The 27,171-nt window shown below is 52.0% G+C and overlaps 1 protein-coding gene across 1 annotated transcript; it reads right to left on the reverse strand.

The window, feature by feature from the left end:
* Nucleotides 1-1,726: 1,726 nt before the first annotated feature.
* Nucleotides 1,727-25,940, reverse strand: ACLY (ATP citrate lyase). Its single transcript, XM_062627654.1, has 28 exons — nucleotides 25,835-25,940; nucleotides 19,218-19,392; nucleotides 18,240-18,362; nucleotides 17,281-17,343; nucleotides 16,671-16,861; nucleotides 15,675-15,754; nucleotides 15,072-15,206; nucleotides 14,058-14,172; nucleotides 13,479-13,615; nucleotides 13,047-13,108; nucleotides 12,776-12,893; nucleotides 12,460-12,614; nucleotides 11,959-12,049; nucleotides 9,258-9,399; nucleotides 7,502-7,670; nucleotides 6,908-7,012; nucleotides 6,500-6,696; nucleotides 6,258-6,339; nucleotides 5,788-5,898; nucleotides 5,166-5,293; nucleotides 4,881-4,974; nucleotides 4,450-4,604; nucleotides 3,985-4,135; nucleotides 3,328-3,471; nucleotides 3,017-3,130; nucleotides 2,475-2,557; nucleotides 2,155-2,231; nucleotides 1,727-2,007 (listed from the first exon to the last, which is right to left on the reverse strand). Exons 2-28 carry the CDS (start codon nucleotides 19,374-19,376, stop codon nucleotides 1,913-1,915), a joined length of 3,276 nt encoding a protein of 1,091 aa, XP_062483638.1. The 5' UTR covers nucleotides 19,377-19,392; nucleotides 25,835-25,940; the 3' UTR covers nucleotides 1,727-1,912.
* Nucleotides 25,941-27,171: the final 1,231 nt, after the last annotated feature.

Raw genomic sequence — 27,171 nt, forward strand, 5'->3', positions numbered from 1 at the left:
GCGGCGCGGCACTGCCCCCTGGCGGGTGGGAGGTGTCGCCGCCGCAGGGAAAATGGCGGCGGAGTGGGCGGGAGCGGGGCTTTACCTCAGCGCCGGTCGGAGCCCGGGGCAGGCCGGAGGGGGAGGCACCGGCTCCATCACCCCCTGAGAGCCCCTCAGGAGCGAGCTGAGGTGGTTCTCCCGGTGCAGGACCCGGTGTGACAGCAGCCAGAGCCGGAGGCAGCGCCCAGGCACTGGGAGGAGGGAGGCCCTGGGGCTCCTTCCCACCCTGCACAGGTACCGGGGGCCGGGAGCACGAACACAGGGCTTGGCAGAGCCTGGACGTGGCCTTTCCTTTATTTCTCCTCCTTAAAACCTCCTCCCTCAGGCAAAGCTGCAGGGAAGGGATTTAAGGAGAAATTAACTCCCTCCACCCAAAGGGCACTTGTTGGTGTGGAGCTGATTGCGTGTTTCCTATGCAACGTGTGTATCCCCCCATTCCTCTTAACTAGAACACGGAATTATGGAGTGGTTTGGGTTGGAAAAGACCTCAAGCTCTTCGAGTTCCAACCCCCTGCCACCCAAGGCTCCAGCCTTGAGCACTGCCAGGGATGGGGCAGCCACAGCTTCTCTGGGCACCCTGTGCCAGCGCCTCAGCACCCTCACAGTAAAGAATTCCTTCCTTACATCCAATCGGGATCCCACCTGCTTCAGTCTGAACCCATCACCCCTTGTCCTATCACTACATTCCCTGATGAAGAGCCCCTCTCCAGACACTGGAAGCTGCTCTGAGGTCTCCACACAGCTTCTCTTCTCCAGGCTGAACAGCCCCAAGGTTCCCAGCCTGGCTCCATACAGGAGCTGCTCAGCCCCTGCTCATCCTTGTGGCCTCCTCCGGACTTGTTCCAGAGGACACCAGACCTGCACCCAGGGCTGCAAGGGGGATATCATGAGCAGAGTAGAGGGGCAAGATCAGCTCCTTGGCCCTGCTGTCACACTCCTTTTGATGCAGCCCAGGACACGGTTGGTTGCTGTCTGGGTCACATTCAGCTTCTCATAGACCAACAGCCCCAAGTCCTTCTCCTCAGGCTACTCTGAATCCCTTCTCTGCCCAACCTGGAGCTGGGCCTGGGACTGCCCCACCCCTGAGGAAAGAACTGGTTGGAGGTAGTGACCATTTCCCCCTATCTAAACCCCAATTTCTAGGAGCCAGAAGAAGAGTAACGGAGTAATGTATCATTTATTTGAGTTGGGTTACAATACACAGACGTTATCACGGAGATGAGCTGGGATCTGCAGCTCCCATGAGTGACAGTCCCATCTACCAGCGCTCGTGTAGTACAGGAGAAGCTGTTTGCATAAATACAGACACCGGCACACAGGGAGGTTCACAGTTTTAACAGCGGTTATGTTACAACTTTACACTTTAAATTACTACACCCGAGGTCGAGTAACATTGATTACACATCAGCGGTGGTCCCACGAGGCAGGGTACAGAGAGACTGAAGATGAGAACACAGTAAAGGGTGGAAGAACAGCCAAGAACAAAAAGAGGCCAAAGTCAGGGCTGAGGGGAAGGGTGGGAACCTTCCCCTCCATCAGGAACAGTCACAGCTGGGTACCACACTAATGGATCTGCCTAAGAGCAAACTCCCCCTCACCACATCCCTTAAAGTCTTCTCTGGAGATTAATGAAACAGGAAGAAAAGGGTGAGAGACAGTATTAAATACAGCAGGTAAGATGGCATATCACAACTTTTGGTTTTTATTAGAGTAAGGTTCTAGTTAGAAAACAGTTGCTTTGCACAGCTGGACCAGGCAGCTCAATGTCTATGTACCAGTGGCCTTCAGCCAGCAAAGTCCCATCTGTGGCTGACCTCTGTGCAGGCTGCTGTGGTCTTCAAGTGCCATTCTGAGGCAGGAGTACAGGCTCTCACATGGTCATGTGCTCGGGTAGAACATAGGATATGTCATCCCATGGGTGACGGTACAGACCCTGCTTCAGTCGCTTCTGATCCAGGTAGTGTCCTAAACCAGAAGCAGTTTGGGTTATAACGGTGCTGTTGCTCCTCCTTGTCTTATTTTGCCTGGAAACAGCTTTGGTTCCTGGCTTCCTACAAGGAGCATTGGGCATCCCTCACTAAGATGGAAGGGGTGGGAAAGTGGCAAACTTACCAATGAATCCCATGCTCCTGCCTAGTACAAAGATGCCATTAAGAGCTCCTATATCAATATATTCATCTGCTTCTTCCCTGCAAAAGAGAAGGAATTCAATAGCTCCTCACAACGATCTAGTTAAGGAATCAATTAGCAAGGCTATGAGTCTCCTCTAGAGGCAGTAGCAACACTGAGTTCATGTGGAAGCTTCCTTCCCAAGTCCAGGTTATGTTCCCTTCGCAATGTCCCAAAACCCTGGCCCCACGTGAGCTGGCAGGACAGTTCCCATCGTTTTTATAGGGCCGTGATCCAAGAGAAACAGCCCCCACCAGACTTACCTTGTGAAAGAGCCACAATTCCTGAGTACATCAACAAAGGCAACTCCAATAAAGCCATCTACATTCAGAATAAGGTTTGGTTTCTGCAGGAAATGAGAACACAGCCCAACAAAGATGTTAACAGTGGTGGAGGATGATCACCAGGCAACTTTCATCCTCAAGGGCAATTTGGGGGTTGTGGACACAGAAGCCTCGTGATAGACGAGGCCATACTTAATGTGAGCAATGGAAAACCAGCCCCGAACAATGGGCCTGTGTTTTCAGGGATCAACCACAGGGATGATCTGCCCCAGCCCATCACACGTGCTACTTCTGCCTCAGCTTTAAAGGCAGCCCTTCCAGTGTGGACAACACCAGGAATGGGTTCTGGTTTAATTCAGTGTTTTCCTGCTGTCCCAACAAATGCCTTCAGCCTTACCAAGCTGTAGTTGCACTTGGCCTCAAGTCTACCATAGAACAACCACCATCTGGGACACTGCAATTGAAATGCAGTATTTCCTGGAGGAAGAGGGCTCGGGGAGGAAAGCAGTAGCACATTTCACCTTGGAAGTTGTAATCTTCTCTACTTCAAGCGCGTAGTCCAGCAGCGGGGTGGCCGGGAAGTGCTGCTTCACGTAGTCTTTGAGAATCTGAACTCTCATGTCTGGGTTATTTATCTGCAGGTTAAACACACATGACAGTCACTCACGTTGCCTCTCACCCATGTACTTGCCATAAGCTTTGCTGTTTATAGCTTGAAGAGAATTTGGTCAATAGATGCCTCAAAAATTGCTGATTTTCTTTCCTCTGTTTCTTCTCTCCCCCACCCTTCCACTAAAACCCCCTCCAGCTTGTAAGGATGCACTTCTCTTACTGATTTGACTCTGTGTCCAATGCCCATGATCAGTTTCCCTTCTTTCTTCATCTTATTCACAAACTCCATAGGGATAATGCCACTGTCGAAGGCTTTGCTGAACATTTTAGCTGCAGCATCCAGTGCTCCACCAAACCGGTCACCCTGGGGGCAACACACAAAGGGAATTACCGCAAAGGACTCCCCAGTTAAGGAACAAAACAAACACAGGCTTATCTTCCCCATCTGCCCTGCCTATCGCTGTGGCACGCACAACATTCCCATTAGGCAGGCAGCTGAGATAAAGCATCTGTTTATAACTCAAGTGCCAACATGCAGCCAACACATCTCCACTAGAGACAAGTGTGGGGGAAAGGCAAGCTCCAGTTTTGCTTCACATTTTCACTTGTCAGTCTTGGAAGAGACTCAGCAACCACACAGGGACCACGCTGGAAACAGTTTGGCCTCTACAGAACATTTCTAGTGACAGACATTCAAGTGACAGACATCAAAATAGCTTGCTTACTAGGAAAATGGGCTAGAAGTCAACAGAAACTCAAAGTGTAAGTGAATAGACACTGCCTGGCCATGGCTCTGCACTATTCTTAAATTAACAGTAATAAAAGCTAAGTGGAATAGTAAGTAATGATGCTCATGTGCTGGGCATTAGGCACTTACGATAGTAAGAAGGCCTGAAGTGAGACTTGAGACAAGATCCTTTCCAGCTCTTGCACAGACGATGGTGTTGTGGGCTCCAGACACAGCAGGGCCGTGGTCTGCTGTTACCATCAGGCACATCTCAATGAACTGGCAGGCATACCTGGGTAACCTGAGCAAGAGAGGGACTGGGGTCATTTACTGTGAAGAAAACCAAGTAACAAGACACTTGGTGTTACTGGACAGTGGCTTTTGGTATAGGTGTATGCTTGAAAGAAACAGCAGAGAAAAGGAGCTGCAGAGTCTCAACACCCATCAGCCTTGAGATGCTGACGTGGTGACAGAAGAGGGAACAGAGATGGCATTTCTAGTGATCCTATATCCACAAAGGAATCCTTGAGTTACAGTTTTTGCTTACAAGTCTAATAACACCCAAAAAAACCTTGAAGCCAAAGGATGCAAGAACTTTCCCACAAGCTGCCTCACCTCCTCTGAAACCAGAGCAGGCCCAGCACCCCTCCAATGCCCATCTCTTCTTTGAAGACCTCAGTGATCGGCATCCCAGCATAGATCAGTTCCTGGCCTCTCTCGTCACAGATGCTTGTCATGAAGGAAGCTGGTTTGCGAATCAGACCCAGCTCCTGGAATTACAGCATAAAGATGGGATTTTAAACAAGCCCCATTAGGAGCAAGGGGCAGGAGGAGGCAGAGTGGTCAAACAACAGCACCTCGAGCTTGCCCTCAGAGCAGCTTCCACAGCCCAGAACCAGTGTAAGTCACTGAGCTCACAAATAACACTATGAAGTGTGAGAAATAACCCCAAGGCAGCACCATTACTGCCATGAGCATCCAGAATCACAGCAAACAGCCTGTTGGTTTCTAAGGAACCAAAAAGCAGGTAAAACCACACAGCTCACCCTTGCCCAGGAGTAGTCCATTGGCACAGTTGGAGGAGGCACTTCCTCAGCTGGTTCAATCACTCTTTTGGCCACAAGATCCTGGTAGACAGACCTAGGGAAAGAATCCTGGTATTCAGTTCCCTTTTAAGATACACAAGTGAAGTGGTCTTAATCTGCACCTTAAAACCCCATAATGGGTAGAAGCTGCTTTCCTTGAGCAGGAATATATTCCTTTATCAGGCTTGAATCAGTGCCCCAGCAGTTTCTGTCCCCTGCTGAAGGTGTTCTGTTCGTGTCACTTACTGAATGACCTCTCCCAGCTCATCAAAACTGCGGGGAACAAAGACTCCAGCTTCTTTTAAGGCCTGATTCTTTGCCACAGCAGTTTCGGAAGCCTGGTTGGCACAAGCTCCTGCGTGGCCAAACTGCACCTACAAACAAGAGAGGAGACAGCAGTGAGGAATGCCCTCATTCACCTGCAGAGAGTAAGACAGAATCAAGAACTGACTGGGAAATGGTGACAGCGCAATTCCAGTGACTGCACATCTGCCCTCCTGGGCTAACACAACTCTTGGTCACACTACAGTCAGCACTGCAATATGCAAGGTGCCTTCTGATCTGGAATCACTCCAGGATGTCCACTGAGGTTCTGCCTCTGAGTTCCCCACTCCCCAGAGCTGCTTGCCTTGCATCATTCCCATTCCACTCCAGAAGCAGGTGGCTGTTAGAATCTGTTGCATTCCCTGGGGTCTTTGGGCTCCCTTTAGAAGCAGACCCCAGCAGAACAGAAAGCTTTTATCATTTATTACCTTCTGCATGCTACTGGCAATTCTGGGAGGTTTAAGCCCAGTGAGAGGTTGGTGTATTTTCTTCTTGTCATGGACATAGACTTATTTTATGCTTTTGCCCCCCTGTTTGCACATACCTCTGAAGAAAACATGGTGGCACAAGTCCCGATACACCAGCACACCACGGGCTTGGTGATACGACCTTCTTTAATACCCCTGCAGATCTTGTACTCTTCTGTGCCTCCAATCTGCAGAAAGAGAGCTGAGCTGGTTCAAAACTGCATCATTCCAGCAACCAGCTCCATGATTCACACGGAAACATTAATCAGATTCTTTTCCCTCTCCTGTTTCATTAATAACAACTGAAGTCTCAAAACCAAACCTCTCTATTGGATTGGATTGGTAGAGGAACCTGTGCTTGTCTGTGGAATACATTCAATTTCTTTGGACTAAAGCAGCATGAAACAAGAATTGGGCTATTCAGGAACAGCCTGAAGAGCTGGCCCTGACCTGTAGCTGTTACTTAGCATCCTGGCAGCCAGGTGAGCTGCTCCCACAACAGAACACGGGGGTGCTGCTCAGGTAAGAGTGAACTGGTCTCACTCACCTCTCCAAGTACTACGATCATTTTCACTCCTGGAGTATCCTGGTAACGCAAGACATGATCCATGAAAGTTGAACCAGGATATCTGTGCAGAACAGGGGGGAAATGGCAGAACTTGAATTTGTTTCATGAACTTGTCTGAAAGAGCTAAAATTAACACCAACCCACCCTTCCTCCTCCAAACCACTAAGTTCTTCTGTTGACTGACTTAACAACTCATGCCTTTGTTGAAGACACAGTCCTACCTGTCTCCTCCAATGGCCACCCCTTCATAGACCCCATCAGTGGTTCGGGAAATGATGTTGTTGAGCTCATTGGACATCCCTCCTGAGCGTGAAACATAAGCCACGCTGCCGGGTCGGTACAGTTTGGATGCCAAGATATTATCCAGCATGCCTCCTGTGTTGCCTATTTTAAAGCAACCTGGTTTGATGCCACCAACCTGCAAGACAATGAGAGATGGAAAAAGCCCTTGGAGCCCTCCTCAAAGAGTTTACACAAACCATGGAATGTGACCTTCAAACAAGAAACTAACATGCACTTGATGTTACTGAGGCCAAAACGGGTTGTAGGAGATACTTAATGCTTCAGAGCAAGATGATCTGAAGGCTAAGACAGATAAAGAAGGGGAGAAAAAGGCTCTCAGTACTTACAGTTGCAGGCCCAATGATGGTGACTCCTTTTTTATCAGCTGCCTTGATCAGTTTGCGTGTCAGGGCCTCTGGAATGCCCTCGGCAATGATGGCGATGGTGCGGATCTGCAGCAAGGTAAAGAAAGCCACTGGTACCCCCAAGCATCACCAACCTGAGGGACTGCAGGACAGAGAAGGCAAAGAGCTGCTTGCAGGGCAGGACCAGCCTCTTGTCTGGCCTCTGGGTGAGTGCACCCTCGACTGGAAAGGCCCAGTGCATGGATCCAGTCTGCTGAGATCACACTGTTCAGAGAGCTCTTTTCTCCCCCTTGCACAGCAGAGCAGTGCTATGTCTTAACCAACCCAGAGTAATTCCTCCTGACCATGAGGTGCCAAGTCCCTCTTACACAAATTGCCAGTCCAGCATTAGATTTTGCTCTGCAGCTCCATTGGAAATCCTCCTTGGAACCTGTAAGGAGCTGGAATCGAGGTATTTATCTGCCAGCTTGGACACCCAAGACAATTTGCTAATGCTATAATGGTTTCAGAAATGCTGGTACCCTGCTGACGAGAGCTGCCTTCTTTTCTTGGGCTTCTTCTAGACCCCTCGCTCACCTGTGGATAATTCATGGTTTCAACAGTGCTGTCATAAGCAGAGCGCAGAGAGGCAAAGTTGATGAGAACATCGACCTCCGGGTGCTTCCTCATGGCATCCGACATGTTCTTGTACACTGGGATCAGGATTTCCTTGTGGCCCCAATAGAACTTCTGCCTGTGGTCACCACTGTGGAGGAGAAAGCAAGAAAGCCCTGACCTTAAGGCTACTGGAAGGACAACAGGATACAGTGCATGCAGACAGAGAGGTTTACCAACCCAGCTCTCAGACACCACAACTGACTGCAAGACACTCACTAGCAAGTGAGGGCATATGGGAAGGGACCATACTAACAGCAGAAGGATCTTCAGAGTATAGAACAGAGCAGCATATGGAAGGAGACGGGCTAATGGGGACAGAGGCATCCAGCAAGATGAATAAGCTCTCCCACAGTGAGGTTACCAGAGCCTCAAGTCTACTCCAAGCTGGAAGACAGAATGAGGCACAGAAAGAGTAATGAATGAGATGCATGCAAAGCGGCATTACTGGGCTGGAACAAATACCAGGCTGAGGGAAGAGGAAACCAGTATCTGGGGTGGAGAACCAGTACAGCAAATCAAGGGCCAGTCAGCTCTCCAGCTCTTCTACAGTGAGACTTTGTCCACCCTGCCCCTCAGACACCAAAGGATGCACCTAGGAAAGCTTCACTGTAGGTCTTGTCTTTTACAGGGTGGTTGCTCGTTGAAGTCTGCTCTGTTCAGTCACTCAGGAGTGTACCTATTGGCTGTATTCCCACACTGGTACATTTGTAACAGAACATTCCAGGTTTTGCCAGCCTGGCTTCCTCCAAAAGGTCAGGCTGAACCAGGAATTGTAGGCAGCCTTAAGCTTTTAATCCCTATTGCTTTTTCTCTGCTGAATAACCATAACCCCGCAAGGGGTTGAGCTCAGCTCTAGCCGTGGCTGAGCCTGCACTCGCTTTTAGTACCCTGGGGTTGGCACCAGCTGAGAAGTTATTGCAGAGCTGCAATCATCATCAGAGCTACTGCACTGTCAAGAGGCAGAATCCTCTGCGGGACAGCGGCTGATTAGACACGAGCTCTCCTGGGTGTCTGTGAACACCACAGCAAGGAGAAACCTCCTCCCTCTGCCTGGGCTCCCAGCAGAGCCCAGCCACTCCTTTCCTTCTCACTGCTTGCTGTTTGACAGGGACCCCCCTGAGGGGGGTACAGCCACAAACCAGCCTGTGCACACAGTGCTCTGCAGGCTCCTCCTGATGGCAGTTTCAAACACCCAAGAGCCTCTCTCACCCCACTGAGCTGTGAGGATAAGGCAAAAGAAGGTGAACAGCACAAGAGAACTCTGTGCCTCTGAAGGAGCCACATGCTTCCTGCCTGCTAAGGAACTTCTGCCACTGTAGGGAAGAGTGTGAGCTCAGGTTCCTAGAGAAAGCCCAGCTCATCATGCCTGCCTTGCTTGCTGAGTGAAGGAACAGAATGTGGAGACTCTCTGAAGGAACAGAAAGTAGGACTTCATTTATGTAGCTGGCATTAAGCTGTTTCAACAGAGCAGCCTGAGGATCAACGGCGGAGGGAAATGGGAAGCAGTCTGCAAAGCCAACCTGATGGTGGGAGGGAGCAGGGGAGAAGGTGTTAAAGCAGAGATGCAGGCTAGGGCAGAGCTACACCAAAGAACTGCGGAGACTGGGAAAGGGGGAACTGAACAGAAGGATTTGAGGGAAACAGAGAAAGAGTGGAGTGAACACAGGGTACTTACGTGAATGGATAAACCATGGCAGCGACTGAAGGCTCATCCCGGGAGCAAATATAATCAAAGTCCAGCATCCCTTGCACAGCCCGTGTCTGCATCCCCCAGATGATGGCTTTGGTGTGGCGGCTGAACAGGGTTGTAGCTTTCCCTGCTCAGAGAAAGGGGGAAATCCACACACATTCAAAGTGTCCATCCGTGCAAGATAAAGCTCCAACTTCACCAGGTGCCTGCTGAAAGATGGGGCTACTCCCCTCCCTCTTCCTGCACTGCACATGTGGTAGCCACAGTGTCCAAACTAAGGCAGAAACTGCAGATGAAGCAGCATCCCCCTTGCCAGGATTCCAAACACAAGAGCCAGGTTCTGGGTTTCAGGAAACGGGCAAATGCTTTATCATGAGTTAAATAATCAGTGATTTATTGCTTGGGGTATGGCCTACAGGAGGTTTGCCCCCCCGTGCTTGTCAGGGCACCACAGCAGGATGACAGGAAACAGAGAGAAAAGCAGTGAATGGGGGGGACAGAGAAAGCAAAGGAGCTCTCAGGACTCAGCTTTTGGTTTCTGGGTTTTCTGGATGATCAAACACAAACCTGACAGCTCCAAGAGTTCATAAATGGGAACCCAACAGCCCAAAATGTGGCTTCAGGGCACAGTCACAGAAAGGCAACAGCTCAGTCGGTGAGGATGGCCTGTTTGCTTATGTCCACCCCTGTTCCTCCCTTTGACTCCAGGCAGGGTTTGTACTAAACCCCTTAGGAACTCGGAGCTGATCCTGCTGCTGTAGCCAGCTCGGTCTACAGCTCATTTCTTCTTGGCTTTGACCCAAAGGTAAACAGCATTAGGGATTAAACAGGATCCTGTTCCTTGGGCTTTAACAAGAGACCAGTCACTGCTCTCCACCCCTACACACTGGAGGCACTGCCACAAGACTTGGTATTAGATGACTGAAAGACTCCTGCAAGGAGGTGACAAGAATTGACAGGACCAGGGAAGCAGAGGTCCAGAAAGGCCACGCTCCTCGAGACCACACAAGGAAACAATCTGAGCATTCCCCTTCTACTGCCCCTCCTCGTAGGATAGGGGGGAAGAGCTTGAAATTCCACCTTGATCCCAATCCAGCAGTTCATTTCCATCCAGCACAGAGCTCAGAGTGCTTCAAGTCCCCAGGAATTCAGTGCTTTGCTGAAGTGATAAGGCAACAAGAACATTTAGTTCTGTGCCCTTCAAGGCTCAGCGGCAGAGCACCTGCACTGTTCTGTTCCCCTTTTAAACACAACCCCAGTTACTAGGCCTGGTAAATGATGCCTTCTCTCTGAAGGCAAAGGGGACAGAGGTTTTCACAATGTGCCTGGATTTGACTGGGGAGGGGGAGAAGGGAAAACAGAGTTTATTTCAACCTGTTCCTGTCTCCTCCAGAAACAAGTCTTTGCACCAAGGGATATGTTGAGGAAAGAGATGAAAAGCTCATGTGGTGGTAACCGAATGGGCTGGGCAGGAGGGAGGGAGCAGACAACACTGCAAACTACTGCAGAGGACAAACAGCAACAGAACCAGGAACTAAAGCCAGCTGCCAGCGAGGGCAGGCACACTGAGCCCATCACACAGCTCCTACCTGAACCACGGCTCCAAGCTGGGACTGAGTCTGTTAAAGAGAGAATCACTCCTGCAGCCACACGACAGAGCTGGCTGCTGCCAGGCCAGCAGCAGGGCTCCAGCACTCCAGCCTTTGGGATCTGCTTGTGTTAAAGCCAAGCAGACTGGAGCCCTCTCCCCTGCCTCCTGGAATAGCCACGCATCCAATGTGCATTTTGCCATCTAGAGAAGCTTTGCTCATCCCAGCACAACCACTGCAGCTCTGTGCACTGGAGCTCCATGGGGCTCACATTCCCAGTTGTCTGAGGCATTGCTCATGCCAAACTGTGTGCCCAGTGATCAGGAGGAGCAGAAGTGCCTTTTGTGATGTGTTTCACCACAATTAGATGTGGCTCTTGGTGGCATCCTGTCACAGTGATGTAAATGGGACCAGTATCGCCTCATGTTCAAATGAGGAGGACCAGGACGTTATCCCATTCTGTCCCTGCCCCATTCGGCTGTTGTTTTATCCCTATATAACATGCTCTTACTCAATAAGGCTTCCAAATACGAACACAAAGCTGCCAAAGCTCTTGCTTATCTCCATGTTAGAGAAGCTTCCTACAGATGTCAGTAAAGAACACCTCAAACAAGCCCCAAACCTGAAAAATGAGGACAAATCCCCCCAAGAAAACCACACAACACAGCACACAGCAACCTCTGACCCTGAATGTCACAACTGAACTGACTGCAGAGTGTTTATCCAGGAAGCTGCAGCGTGTACCAAATAGGACTTTGTTAATACCTCCACCATTCCAGCAGCATCCCATGGGAACACCCCCATGTATTTAATAAGAAGCAGGCCTCAGTTGAGCAACCACAGCGCAGACAGTTACATAAAGGGACATGGGGAAGTGGGAGTTCTCAGACTGTGCTGTTCCCTTCAGAGGAACACTCGGGATCAAGGCAACTCTGACTCAGCTTGTGCATGAGCTAATGGCACAGCAAGTGACAACGCTCTAAAGTGCTTAACTTAACCCAGCACGAAGACAGACAGGTACCACAGCATCAGTCTAGTCCACATTCTGTCTTTGGGAGAGGAGAACTGCTCACAATCATTTCCAATGCTGGACTTACCAAGAGGTGCTGCTGGTTTTGCCTTCTTAGCTGGAGCAATATCATCTGGTCTGGACTCCGAGAAGGAAGCTGTTCTGCTTGTTGCTGGAGTCTGAAAGATTCAGAAGCCACGTAAGGGACAGGGTGCCAGGTAAGACCTGGAGCATACAGAAGACGGGCACTTTGGCTATGGAGCACGCAGGAAATGACCACTTTGGCTACGCAAGTCTATAAAGCAAGTTATTTCTGAGATAGGGCCATTTCAGTGTAGTGAGGGAAACCACACTGACCAAATCCTCAGCAGATGCAGCAGTCACATCGCTGCTTTCAAGGGGTCACATTTCCTGTATGAGGGAGGTGGACACTGCGAGGATCCCTCCTGATAAACCATGCAGGCAGAGGCACTTTAGCTCTCCTAGAGCTTAGTGCAAACACAATGGCAGCCAGGATCCACCTCCAAGCTGCTCAGCCTTTGGGAAGCTGCCTTCAGGAGCGTTCCTTTCACAGAGGGAAGGGACTCACCGAGGGGCTGCCGCTGGCGTTGAGGAGGAAGTTGGCAGTGTGGGCTGCAGCAGGAGGCTGGTTGGGGATGGGCCGGTGGCCAAGGGCCATGCCCACAATTGCAGTCATGTGAGTCTCCGTGCCAAAGACATGGATGGGGATCCCAGTGGTCTTCCCTGTGTATGCATATGAGAACAGTCAGCTTTGGGGCGGGGGGGGGGAAGGAACAACAGGAGCTTCTGGCAAAATAAAGCATTTAACTGTGAAAAGGCTCAGCAGGAAGCAGGTGGAAGAAACCAGATGCAAGAATGAAACTTGGGAAGCGGCTGATCCTTACCAACTTCTCCCATCACACGTAATCCTTCTTGGTAGTTCGGGCCTCCTCTTCGCACAAAGATCCTCACCTCATGCTCTTTCAGAGGACCCTGGTAATCCTTAATGGCTCTCACGATGCCCTAAGAGAAACACACAGGAGGGGTGAACTGGGCAGGCAACGCTGACCCTGTCCCATCAGCTCAGGACCTCCTGGAAGGGATGCGCCACCAGCCTCAGCACAGAGCTCAGGGGCCATCACTGGGATGTGCTGACACTTCCCCACAGGCACTCACTTTAAAGGTGGCTGCCACGTTGGTGAAGTTGGCGATGCTGCCGCCGATGATCAGGATCTTTCCTGAGGGAAGAAACAGGCATCTATAAAAGTGGTTTAGGAACATCAGGTGCTCCCTGTCCTGAGCTGCTTCCTGATCCTGCAGTGAAACACGGCTGCAGTTTACACTGGCCAATAGTTCACAGTAAGCTGGGTTTAAACAGAGCTTGGAAGGTAAGAGCTTCGTACCAAGCAAGAACTTTCCTGATAAGACTCTTTTGAGGCACACTTTGCTCTTTGCTACACTGAAAATTACAAGTCCTGCCTCTGAAACCCAGTGCTATTCACTCAGAAGGCAGCACTACATTAAAAGCTCTGCCAGGGAGATCCAAGCATAGGAACAGCCCAGATTTAGTCATTTTTCCCAGATTTGGAATTGCAGCAGCTCCCTTACCTTCAGGGTGCTTCTCTCGAGTCATGAGGGAGAGAATAGTCTTGGCGTAGTCATAGGTCTGCTGCTCACTGGGGGCTCCAGAGTATTCCCCATAGTTGGCCAGTTCATTCACACCCCCCAGGTCACAAATGGTGTCACTGTGACAAAAGTTATTTAAAGAGATATAATTAGAGGCACTATAAAGGGCTTAACAAAGCATTGTGTGCAAGTCCTGGGAAAGTGGGATCATGCTGTCTGCTGAAGACAAAGCTGCTCTTGGTGCCAGTCATGATTAATCTCATTACTTCCTAGATATGATGGGAACTCGGTGATTACCACAGCAATGACAGTACCATAAACAGCTTCCAGCTTCTGCCTTCACAAGACAAGAAGAAACTGCATCTCAGTCTCCCAGAATTAAACTCCCTAAGGGACACGTGCTGGTAAGAAATGTGCACAGCATCTTCATTGCAAAGAGGTCCCAAGCAGTGATGGCACTGGGAAGGATCACTTTAGCAGAGGCTCCCTTCCAGAGGCTGCATCAGTTTCTTCCAGCAGTGTAAATCCCCCCTCCAGCCTCTGGAAGCCTCATTTTGTTACCTGTAAACCACTGAGGCACCACCACCAGCCACCATGGTCCAGATCCTGCCTTTGGGGTTGAGAATAGTGAGTTTCAAGCTGGCTCCACTCTTCGCATCCAGGTCAGCAATGTAGGCTTCCTGCAAGCAGAGCAGCACAGTTTAAGCTCCCTTCCCTGCATCCTCCTTTCCCAAATCAGAGGGTTTCCAGTGCTGGGCCCATTTGGATATGCAGAGCCCCCACATCTCCTGTCAACTACAGTTGAGGGGAGAGCAGAACCACAAACACCATTGGTGTAAGGGACAGAGAGCCAGGGTCATCTCTTGGGGGCCAGGACTGGTTTGGCTCCAGTGTTCTTCCAGATAGAACACGGAATTAGGCTGGATGTAGAGAGCTTGCACCGTTCTCTGTGACAAACTCCAAGGGGATCAACCTGAGCAGAAACTCCAAGGTTTCTCCATTCCACATCACAGTCATAGCATCAAATGCCTCTGAACTGACAAGTCTTGTTCTGACCTTGTCTGCAGACTGAGGCCAGAGGAAGGTTAAACCTCAACGCACCCATGGCTATACACTGGCTGTGCTGCAGCCAAGAATGTCATCACTGAGAGCACTGCAATCTGGCTCAAGAGTGTCCCTGTATCACAGTGGGTTTGCCTCTTGAGAAGCACTTTATTGGGAGTTCATTACAGCCCTCAGCAGAGACACTGCCATAACAACCTTCACAGTGATTTGCAGAGGGATGATTCAGAGACAAACACTGAACTAATCCTTTTAAGAGCAAATTGAGTTAAGAGTTGGCATCCAGCAAGCTACATGGAGAGAAAGAGCTAAATGGATTTCCTGGCCACGTTACAAAAACCTTCCCCAAGTGAAGCATAATTATAATGATCAAAATTAAAAAGCCAGGACAGAAATCTTTTTGGAGACAGCAGAAGTCACTTGGGATGAGTAACAGCAGTTAAGGAGAGAGCTCCACTTCCAACAGTTGTGGTAGCCCACAGTAAAGGGGTTTGGGCCACAGTGGGCAGGTACTTGCCTCGGGATAAGCTTCCCTGCCAAAGGGAGGGGGGAACTCCACGTCCCCCCATTTCACTTTGCAGATGTAGTCAGCAGTCGCATCGATCTTCGCGGCCAAGTCGAGGATGTAGACACCATCACCGGTCACCACTGCGTTTGAGGACACACACCACTGTGGGCTGGGTTTGTACAGAGAGATTTACCCCTAAAACCCAACACCCTACAGAGAGCACTACAAAAGGCCTCTGTTCCCCTTCTTGCAGCACTCAGTTTGCTGTATGCACCAGACCCAGCAAGTTCCCTTCAGCATTAAGCAGTGCCTGTGGTCATAGAGCAGGCCCTGGTTCAGGTTCTGTTTTGTTCAGATCCAACCCAGCAATTTTTATGTACTTCAGATTTAACATTCCTTTCAATTGAATTTTTCATTTCCACCAGGAATTTAGATAAGAGAACACCTATAAGCAGTGCTTGGTTTGATTTATTCAGCCCAGATACATCCCAGCCGCTTTTGTACTTCTTTTGCATATGCCACTTGGAACTGTTGCAAACTACACAAAGATAAAGTACCCATTTCAGTGGTTTAGAACAGAAAGTCCTGCTCCCCAAAATGTCTGTTACCTAAGGGATTGATCTCGAGGTATGTGAAATATAGATCTTCATAAAGGTTGAACAGGCCACAGATGAAGCTAGCCAAGATGCTGTAAAAAAACGTAACACAAGCTCATTAAAGCAGCCAGATACAAAGTGCAGCCTGCTCTGCCTCATTTATATGAGTGGCAATCTGCAAATCTACTCCCTATCAATCTCTTCCGTTCCCATTCATCTTGTCTGGAAGAAGCCCAGGTGATGACTCAAGGAGAGGAGGACCTCAATGACTCATCTTAATTACACTCCACCAAACTCTGCTGAGAGCACAGTGCTCGACTGCCAGAGATGCTTGGTCCAGACAGAAATGCATCACTGTCCCACTGGCACGTACACGTCTTGGTCAGAACTAAGCTTCCTTAGCTGGGAACAGGACAAGGCAACGGTCAGCTATGTTGGTGACAGGCTTCTTGAGCCTCTCAGAGCTGAACAGTGCCATCAGTTACTATGTTGTCTTTGGAAAAATCATGACTTATATTAAGATAACTAATAGGTAAGGGCTAAAGCATCTCATTAAAGGAGATGCAGAAGACTTTGACATCTACAGATAAGCTTGCAGTAAGCAGAGGAACAGCAAGAGAATTCTTTCTTAAACCAGGCCAGAGCAAGAGAGGGTACATTTCGGAATTAGCAATCAGAACCACATCTTATCACCACTTCTTCTAAATAAAAACCTCTTCTATGCTGGAAGGATCAGGATTCAATACAAGCCTCCAGCACCGCAGAGGTCAGGCCCTGAGAAGTGCTCCTGCCAAGAGAAGGCTCCAAGCACTGTGAACACTCATTTTGAATTTGACAAGCAGTTCGGATCACGTCAAAGAACCTGGATTTAGGATGCATGGCATATACTTGAGAGCAGCAGGGATGGCAGCAGAACAAGCTTTAGGGTGAAGCAGAATAAAGGGATGCTGGACTGAAATAGAGGAGCTTCTGGCTGGCCATGCCTGGGACTGGGCATCTTGTACTTACTCCTTTTTATTGGCTGGTGCATGCTGCAGGAGATATTTCTTGACATCTGATTCATTGAGCTTTTCATCCACCGCCACAAGCAACTTCTGAGCTTTGGCATCAACGTCTCCCACATCCACACCCCCTTCGTGGTGGAAGAGCACGTAGTCTCCTTCACGGGCAGCGTATATGCACACATAGAACTCCTCCTCCTGCACCACGGACCCAGCACAAGCATTAGCAAGTCACACTCAGAGAAGACCTCGAAGAAGAGGCTTTTGTGTTGGTGTTAGGGAAGGGGCAGCTGGGCACAGCACTGGAGCAGCCCAGACACCCCCCAGGCTCATCCCTAGGGAGAGCAGCAGGGCTCAGAGCGCTTCATCCTGGTGAGAGGTGCCAGGGACAACATGTTCCATTGCTGGAGACAACTGCTCCTGGCTGACACATCCCAAGTGCAGCCCAGGTATCTGTAACCTCCTCCCAGCCAATGTGATTGTGTGCTCTGACCACACACGGACACCATCAGCTCACAGCACCCTCCCAAGCTCCTGCTTTCTCTGCTGTATCATCCATCTGAGCTGCATCAAAGAGATTGCCAAGCACTTTTTAATGCTTTCTTTGGTACACTGACCTGTTTGTGAGGCACGAAGGGTTCAATCAGGAAATTCTTGAGGATTCCCTTAGCGTTAGCAATCTGCAGGCAGAAAACAAGACAGACACCAGTAAACCCTTGTCCAGTTTCCATAGTCATGGCAGCATAAGGCAAGCCTTAAGAATTAACCAGCACTGCTCTGAAATCACTTCCTCCCAGTCACTCTCCGCTGGGTTTCGCAGGGAACTGGGCTATTGGAATTATACTGGACTGGCTGCTCCTGTCCCAGAGACAGCACCGTGATAGAGCACTGCTCAGTGCAGCATCAACTGCAACGGCTGCAGCTGCTGCTTGGAGCTTTGGAAGAATCCAAAGTGAGGGAACTCCTGAGCTCCACAGGGAGCAGCAGGAGCAGTGGTGTCAGTGAGCATGGAAGAGTGAGAGAGCTCTTTAAGCCCCTTCCTGCACCTGGGATGGCAGGCGTTTCTTTACCATCACCAGTGCAGTGTCACTCCCAGGAGAAGAAATATTACAAGGCAGCACTGCATTAAAGTGAGCACTTGAAGTAACTCAGTCATCAGCCAGAACCCGCTGGCTGGCTGCAGTAAGAGGGCAGTTTCAGGACAGATTTTACCCTTGCCTTGTTAAATCTGCCTTGGGGATTCAAAGCAGGCAGCTCAGCCAAGGACACACCGCATCTGAGCTCTCAGCTGCTGACTCCCAAGGGGAAAGGACTTTCCAAATGGTATCAGTCCCACCACACAGGCCCTGCACTGGGGATGGGAACAGGGAGCATTGAGCTGTGCTCCCTCTCGAGGCCTGGCATTTACCAGCAGGGAATTCACACGTGGGACAGTTTCTCACTTGCTTTGGCATCAGCGTAACATGGATATTAAACCACCATAAGCAAGAGAAGAGCTGTGCACCAGCTCCTATCTCACAAGCAGGCAGAGAAGACAGAACGAGTCCTCTGGCTCTGTGGCTGAGGTGGCACTCACCGTGGTTTCCTGGCCCAGGCGCTGTTTGAGCCAAACCTTCACCTGCTCCAGGGTGAGGTTAATCCCAACGAGGCCGAGCTTCCCACGTCTCTTGATGAGCTGATCTGGCTTCACCACCAAACGCTACAACAACATTGTGCAAGGGAGATGAAACCAAAGCAGCGTTAGAAAGCGCCTCTGCAGAGAGTGAAACCTCCTGGAATTCTGTCCAGCAAACAGCCTTGACAAATGCCTTTAATCTCCTCCTGGAAAGGGCTGCAAGCCCTTTCAGCAGCACTGCCAACACCTTCCTGCAATTCACTCGTGCACTGGAGCATGGCACATGGACTTGCTTAGCACAGGGCTGCCATCAGTCAGTCAAGGACTGTGGAACATCCATGCTCTCCCAGCCAGTGACTTCAGGTAATTAATCACTCGTAAGAAGCCGGCTTGGACAACAAATAAAGAGAGCTTTAGGTATGTTGTTTTCTATAGGAAGTGCATGGCTATGAAGCACAAAGAGATAGAAAAGATCTTACACAGAAAAAGCAAAAGAGGAAGTTTTCCACGACATTTTGCTTGGATGCAGGGAAGCTGAGCAGAACCCCACCTGAACAGGAAGGCTAGTGGAGAAAGCACCCTGCCTTCAGAAAGTGAGGCTTTGGGAACAGGGACTGGCATCCCGAGGGCTTCTGGCTTTGTCTGAATTAGCCTCGTTTGCCCTGTTATTAGCAGGGTTTTGTTGGCAGCTCCCTCTGCTCCTGTGTTTCACAGGCCTTAAAGGAATGTGACAATCACCCCCCCCCAGAAGGTGACAGAACCGCCTTGGAGCAGGGCTTGTTTCTTCATCAGTGTTGCAAATGAACGTGTCGGAGCAGCAGCAGCGACCGGTCCTTCCGGAAAGATCCGGAGCTCAGGACCTGCTGCAGCACGATGGGAGCAGCTCCAGGGAGCGGGGGGGCAGAGGTGCCACTGCTGCAGGGCAAGTCCCATCCTCACCTCGCTCAGAAGCCAGGGGTGGTCCTGGGTGAGCCGGGCCCAGTCCGTGGCTGGGGTGACCCGGGCATACTTGAAGCGGTTCTGGATGGCAGAGGACGTGCAGATGTACTTGTACAGGAACTCCTTCCCCGTCTGCTCAGAGATGGCTTTGGCCGACATGGCTGCCTAGTCTGAACTGGGGGAATAAACCAGCAATCAGGAGCAGAGCCCGTGGAGAACTCCCTATCACGCAGCTCAATGCAAAACCAAAGTAAATACAAAGCTGGGTGTCTGCCCACCATAAACGAGGCTGTAAAACTCACCTGCTAAGAGCTTTTCCTGTTGCTTACAACTTCCACCCCATCCCACTGCTCTGAGCACTGGTGTGGTCCAGCCTTGCCCAGCTCTGAGCATCCCGAGTATGAACTAACTCATCTCAACCCACAGAGCACGTGGGGTTGCTGCCATGGGATGCAGGTAACACACCTACAGCATCTAGATCAGCACCAGGGAGTGACATGGCAGCAGGAGAGGAAAACCTTCCCCCTCCCACTTGTTTTCCTATGGCATGCCACATTTCCAGTCTGAGCTTGGCTGCAGGCAACCCAGCAACCCCCCAGGTCTTCTTCTACAGGGAAAAGAAACCAGGGCCAGTATTAGCAAAACCAGAGCACTGGTTTGTCCATCACTCTTTTGTTTCAGAATCCACTTTTCCTGGAAGCAGGCTCACCCCCTGCAGAGCAAGATGCTCAAGACCCTTTTTCCTCTCTCAAGACTTTTCTGCACTGACATCAGCGAGTTCTGACCTCAAGGCTGTAACTTTCCGATGGGCAGCAAGTCACAGGGGCCCAAGATGCATTTATATTTAGGAGCAGCAACCATTTATGTAAAGGAACCCTTCATCCCAATGAACCTGTCTGCATGTGTCAAGCATCAGAACTGCGTCAGCCAGCGGTCAACAGGCAGTCTGGGTTGGTGTGAGGGCTCAGGCTGCTGACAGAGGAGCTCGAGCAGTGCTCGTGCTGCATTCTGAGTGCCTGGAGGTCGAGTCACTGCTCCCGAGCCCAGCACGGACAGCAAACACACTTGGGGATGGTTTCTGCAGGCACCAACACGACAAAGAGCAGCTCTGTTTGCACCTGAAGATGTGAAGTCTCTGAACGGCTCAGTAACACTGACTGTAACTGCCCATTCCAGCACGAAACGCATCCCAGATTGATACCCATAGAGGGGAAACGGCTCAAAAACCCCTCAGGTATTTCTCGTGCTACCTTCTGGGTAATAAGCATTAAGCAATCAACTGGGTTATTCATCCTATAAGGAAGCAGGGAACACGCCAGGCAATAACCAGCTACCTTTACAAAAAGACCTTTTATGCCCCTTAAAGGAAGGGGTTTGGTTGGTCCCAGTCCCACCCCAGAGACACACAACAGTTACTGAGCAGAAAGGAGCAGGAGGAGGCTGGCTGCTTTCTCTGGGTACCTCTAGAATGGCAGAGGTTGGGTTAAGCAAGTGCTGCTATTGACACCTGTTCATTAGGCTTAGGAACCAGCAGTCAGATTTGGGGCTAACAACTTCCCCAAAGCAATTCCAATGGGAAAACGGAAAAGGAGAAGCCACAGACAGGGTAAAAGGTGTTCAACCCCAGTGTTCCTGCTTCCAGGAAAGCGTTGTTAGGCGAAACTCCAACACGATTGCGGCGCAGCTTCCAATTGAACCCGTTTCAAAACAACATCAGGCACCCCATCTTTCGTCACAGCATCAAACCCCATCCCTGTCACCATAAGCACTTGCACCTAATACTTAGTTTGCTAAACATAACCTCACTTTGTTTTCATCACCTTGGTGCCCAAGCCCCATAGGCTAAGGATAGGGCTACGACAACCTAAAGGAGACCAAGCACGTGTTGAGTGTCTGGCCCTGCAAAGCCAGCCTGGTTTGTGTTAGAAGGGACCCTAAAGCTCATCCAGCTCCAACCCCTGCCACGGGCAGGGACCCCTTCCACTGGAGCAGCTTGCTCCAAGCCCCTGTGTCCAACCTGGCCTTGAGCACTGCCAGGGATGGGGCAGCCACAGCTTCTCTGGGCACCCTCACAGGGAACAGTTTCTTCCGGGCACCCTCACAGGGAACAGTTTCTTCCTGCCTCTCCTCCCTTCTCCCTTTTACCCCCTTTACCACCGTGGTGCTGTGTTAGCTCCACTGGCTCTCCAAGAGGCATTCCTAAAGATACGCATCCAGAGATGCTGTGGGAATGGAGCTGTCTCAGAAAACCACTGAGTTATGGCAAGTCCCGAGGCTACGAGCAGCAGTAACTCCAGCAGCAATCCAGAGCTGCCACTGCAAGCTCCTCATTGCAAAAGACGGAGACTAAAACAAAGATTTAACTCACTGGAAGGATTTATACAGAGCTATGGGAGATCTACAGTCAGGGAAGGGGAAACACTGGGTACCAGTGGATTAACCTTCAACGTTCAGGAGCTGGGAGGTTGATGCTGCAGCCCCTGAGGGAGGCTGCAGTTCTGGCTGCGAGCTAAGCACAGACATCAGTGCTGGAGAAACACCGATCTCTTCTTGGTGTTAAACCACCACAGCTCCCAAAGACAGGAGGAGGTGCCCCAGGCTCAAGGGGAAGCCACCCACAGCAGGTAAGCGGTGGTGACAGAGACACTGGTGTCGCACAGGTGGCAGGCACGGCACAGCTTCCTGTGCTTATGGAGCAACTGGGCACTTGCTCCATAAAGCCCTGCTGACAGCTGCAGTTCTCTGCCCATCTTTGCCCTGTGAAGGCCATGAAATTGGATGAGCACCAGTTGTGTTGTAATCTGGATTAAACCCCAAAGATCAGCAGAGTTGCTTTGGCTCCTGCACCTTTATTGGCAGGGAAGCTGCAGGTTTACTGCTAGAAACCAGCTTGAGTTTGCTGCATCAGGCTAAGAAGCATCTCAAGTGGGTTTGCAGAACTGGTTTGCATCAATCCTCTCCTAATTGTGGATCAGCTTCAGGGCACCATTCCAAAACAGCTTTTTCCTTAATTATCAGGCACTGTCTGTACATGAGATAACCTTGTTGACAAGGTTGATACCAGGCTCTGACCAAAGCCTACTGCTTTATTCAATGGTCAGTCAGGCACGGAAGACTTCCCAAAGCTGCACAAGTGCCTGGATGCTGGGCAGAGCTGTAAGAAAGCAAACACAGAACAGAAAACCGAACCAGCCCTACCTGCAGGCATGCACAGGCACATCCCCTGCCCACAGACACCGCTGCTGCCTTGCCTCCACAGCTGGGCACACACATCCCACAGTAAATCACCTGTACTGTAGTGCTGAACACTTTCCATCCCGATTTCTGCTTTCAAGCAGTGCTACTTCCGAGAGCAAATCCTGCTCCAGGTTACCTGCAGCTATTTATGTTGCCTGCCAGGAAGCTGGAATACCCTTGGCTTTCAAAGCCCTTCAAATCCATCAGCTGCCTGATCTACAACAGGCTAAAGGCCAGTCCCAGAGGAAACAGTGTCACATTTCACTGCAGCAGAATCAGATGGAGAAAGGGGAGCGGCAAAGCTATTCCTTAACCTGACAAAGAGCCCGGCTGAGCAGTTTTCATCCCTCCAGGGTGACACAGCCCCTGCACAACGCTGCAGCTCTTCGGTCCACCCTCAGATTGAAACAACGGAGCTGATGCTGTGCCAATGCCCAAGCTGGAATTGGCTGCAACTGCAGGGAGCCGGACCCAGGACATGGCTCGGGTCTTACTAAAACCGGCCCTGCAAAATGAAGACATCAGTGGGAACAGGAGTGACGTACGTGGGATTGCTCAAAGCCGAGGGACACGGCGGCGCTCCCCACGGCACCACTGCCAAGCTGCTGCTCACAGGAGCTTTGCTGGCCTTGGCCACCACCTTCTCTGCTCCCCTCGTTGCTGGCCCGGTTTCACCACCTCCTTTGTTGCAATAGCACTACTGGGGTAAAGAGAGAAAACCCAGAGGATGATTACACGAAATAACACGATCCTTGTGTCGGCAACAGCAGCAGGAGCGAGGCTCTTCCACCCGTGTCTGCCCGTGGTGCACCAGAACGGCTCCTGAGCATTAGGGAGTCATTAATCAGCCCCCTTGCTCAGTTTTTCCACTGCTCCAACCCTGCTTTTCCCAGGCCATAAACAGCACAAAACAATTGCTTGGGTCTGCTGAGCTGCGGAGCTAAAAGATCAGCAGGAAAACATAAAACCCCATCTGGCATCAGCAATCCCCAGCTATGTGCTGGTGCAGGTCCCTCATCAGCCAGGGAGACAGGAGCAGAGCAGCTCCATCACCTCCTGCAGGCTCCGGGAAGCAGCATCTCTGCAGCTTCCCAGGGATGAGGATGCTCATGTGTCCTGGGTAATCCGATGTTCAGTCATGCCCAGCACCTGCAATGCCAACCAACACTGCTGGGAGCAACGGATGCACCTCTGAAGGAGAACAGAGGAGATGCAGAGGAAAACCAAGCTCCTTTCTCTGTACCAAAGACGAGCTCCAGGGTAATGTTCTCTTCTACTGCTGCTCTCCAGCCTTTAAAGCATTTCCCACAGTCTGTGCCATGAAGTTGTCAGTTAAAATGCAACTCTTGAGCAGAGGGAAACGTGCTTCAGGCACAAGAAGTGAAGGAGAAGAGCAGGCTAAGAGCTCTCCTGAACAGGTGCCATGCACCCGGCGTCAGTTTAAGGAGTGATCACTGACCTCCATGAATGATTTGTGCTCATTTACTGAGGCTCTAAACCAAACAGCTTCCCTGTAACACATCAGAGATCATCATCCATACCCATGGATTCAAAAAGCATTTCAGCCTTCACTAACCAGTCCAGAGCACGAGAACTGGATCGGATCACATCTCTGGGGGCTCAGAATCCCTGTCAAACATGTGCAAAACTAAAACTGCGCTTGGGGAAAGCATCTCGAGTGTGTTGGCAAACAAAAGACAGCTCAATGGTGGCAAGCTAGACAAGGATTAAAGAGCTGGCTGCTGTGCTGGCTGTGACACAACTGATACACGTGCCTCAAGACTCTAGCGATGAGCTGAAGGGAAAACCCAGAGGCAGCATCCCTGACACCAGAACCAGGTAAAGCCTCCTCGGCTCCCAGAACTCAGGCGATGCGGCACCACTTAGCACAGCTAGCCTGCCCTGCAAGGGGGCACAAGACAGACATTGCTTTGGTTTATGCTTCTTTAAACCCTTTTAGGACTCAGAGGTAGGCTGAGCATCGCCGGGTTGTGCTCACACTTAGATCCAGCTCAGTACCAGCCCCAGCCACGCACAAGTGATGCTTTTGTTGGGAGAAAAGGACTCCCTCTCCAGTAAAGGTTTATGCCCTCTTTCCTAAGAGCTCTGTCAACAACCCCACACTGCACAGCAACCGCCCCTCGCATCCCAGGTCATTTATTAACACAGTTCCAGATGAGCCAGTACAGTCAGCCCACAGCAGCGTGAAAGTTACGTCAGCTCCCACCTGGCAAACACACACAGGTTTGTCAGAGGGCTCTGCAGAAGAGGCCCAGCAAACACCACGGGTCAAGATACCTGGGTGCTGGGTGTTAGGAAACGCCTGGCACCGCTGCAGAGTGATGCAAGCGGGTGAGCTGAGGCAGCGGGTGCTGAGCACCTGGTGCTGGAAGAGGCTCCCTGCAGACACGGGACCTCCGAGAGCAGAACAGCAGCCGTGGAAGGAGCACACTATGAGCAGGGGCAAGCCGGGCTAAAAGACAGCAGCCAATGGGTGCCAAACACCCGCATAAGCACCCAGTGCCAGGCACAGGGAATCCTGCCTTTGGAGCCCACCTTGTTCTGCAGCTTTAGGGAAGGGCCTCGATGAGTTTATTCCTTAAATCCCTGCTCTGCGCTGTGTGGCTGGGCAGGATTCCCAGCCAGGCTCCCCTTGGCATCAGGTCCCAGCTCAGGCAGAGCAGCGGTGCTGCCGGAGCACGGCAAGCACAGCTCCATGCGTGCAAACGAAGCCTGGAATGTGGAAAACTCCACAGGGCTGGAATAACAGCATCGGGCAGCAGAACTGATAACACTGAGCTCCAAACGCAGCAGAACTGATAGCACTGAGCTCCAAACGCAGGTCGGGAAACGAATCAAACAGAGATATCTACACAACATAGTGAGGATGCACTTAAGCTTCCAGCCTGCAGGCAAGAAACAGAGAGAGGAGCAGCCTGTAGGAAAGGAAGGGGACTCCAAAGCACCGGGAGACAGCAGGCAGCGAACAAGGGAATGGGGAAGCACCATGGAGCAGCTCCGGGGAACCAGAAGGGCACGGGCTCACCCCCGCCGGTGCGGACCAAGCACCGGGGCTACCGCCGAGGGAAGAGCACTGGGGAAGAGGCCCCGCTGGGCGAACGGAACCGAGGCGCAGAGCACAGGGCCCCCGTAAGTACCCAAAGGGACCGGGACCTCACCGGGGGCCGCCGCCTCCCCTCCCGCTGATGAGGAAATCGCGGCCGGAGGCCCGCGGACTCGCACCGGGGCGCTCCGCTCCGTTCCGCCCCGCAAACCCTCCCCTCGAGCCGCACCGCGGCCCTGCGCGTCCCGCAGGCTGCGGCCCAGCCCCCGGTGGGTGCGACCGGCGCCGCTGCCCCGGGGGCCCCGCCGGCACTCACCGGACCCCGCTCCTCCGCGCTGGCCCCGCGCCGCTGCCGCCGCCTTTTGTTCGCTGCGGCGCGGCGGAGCCTCCCCGGCCCATCGGCCTACGGGCGCCGCCACCTCCCATTGGCTGCCGCCGCCGTCACATGTGCCTTGCCTGAGCGGCTGCCCCGCGCCCATTGGCTGCCGAGGGTGGGGCGCGGCCGCGCGGCCTTGTGGGAGTCGTAGTTCCGCCCCTCCTTCGCCACGCCCCTCGTGCAGTGAACGGGGGGGGGCAGCGGGACACGGCCGATGACGTCACGCGGGAGCACGGGGGCGCGTGCCCGCTTCTGCCTCCCCCCCCCCCCCCGGGATCGGGGCCGCGCCCGGTGCTCCCGCTCCCGCCCGGCCCCGGCGGAGCAGCCTCCCACGGGTGTGTTGTAACCGCGGGGGCAGGCGCAGCCCGGGGGGTGCCCGCGGTCCCGGCTGAGCCGCAGCGGTGACCGCCCCAGCGCGGAGTGCGACCAGCGACCAGGGCAGCGCAGGCGGGGAATGGGGCCGGGGCCGGGTCAGGGACGCTGCGGAGGGGAACAGGGACGTGGCCATCCTGGCTCCGGGCTCCCGCCTGCCCCGTTCTCCACCGCGCCTCTACCAGCAGACATCAGACCTCTGCCAGCCAGAACCGCTCGTCCCGTGTTCATCGCCACTGTCACAACCTCTGGTGTGACAGCAGCAGCAGCAGCGCCAAGGGGAGGCACCGGGGCGGCCTCTGACGAGAGCCGGTGGCCTTGCTCCAGGGGACAGGTCAGTGGTGATGTTGTCACCAGGCTGACCACGGGCCTGGGGCAGCCACCACGCAGGACACAGACAAGGATGCTCCTGCCCATCTCAGGGAGAGCGGCTCACCCTTGGCGGCACCGCTGGGGAAAGACTCCATGGAAAACAATTACTGAAGCTTAAACTCTGCCCGGCTCCCTGGTGACGGGGGGCATCACGCTGGCCTCTCACCCCTGGGCTCCCTCCCCTCCAGCCACTCCAGCCCCATTCCCGCAGCCACGGAGTGAGGATGGGCTGTGTCATTCCCGAGCTGTGTCCAAACCCAACATCGGCGCTGATTTTCCCTGCGGTGACGTTAAATCTGACAGGTTTGGAGCAGGACGGACACGCCACGCCACACTGAGTCACTTGGCAGGGACAAACTGCTTCAATCATTCATCTTGGCAGTGTCTTAGCCAAGGCCAGAATGAAGTCACTGAGAGGAGAGAACCATCGGCATCTCCCATTCATCCCTCCCGCCTGTCTCGGATGGGATGCTGCCGGGATGAGGCAGTACCAGCGCATCCCCAAACGCACCCAATTTCCCTATGGGAAACCG

The sequence above is a fragment of the Pezoporus occidentalis genome, unplaced genomic scaffold (assembly GCF_034315485.1).
Source record: "Pezoporus occidentalis ecotype Australia unplaced genomic scaffold, CSIRO_AGI_Poc_V1 ctg304, whole genome shotgun sequence".
NCBI classification, from domain to species: Eukaryota; Metazoa; Chordata; class Aves; order Psittaciformes; family Psittacidae; genus Pezoporus; species Pezoporus occidentalis.

What these genes read in the sequence shown, in the direction of transcription:
- ACLY (XM_062627654.1), bottom strand. Translation starts at nt 19,376, where the DNA reads ATGTCGGCCAAAGCCATCTCTGAGCAGACGGGGAAGGAGTTCCTGTAC. An exon ending in AAACCATGAATTATCCACAG is followed by an intron (nt 7,013 to 7,501) that starts GTGAGCGAGGGG and finishes ACCTTGCTGCAG; the next exon opens with ATCCGCACCATCGCCATCAT. An exon ending in CCATCATTGGGCCTGCAACT is followed by an intron (nt 6,697 to 6,907) that starts GTAAGTACTGAG and finishes ATTGTCTTGCAG; the next exon opens with GTTGGTGGCATCAAACCAGG.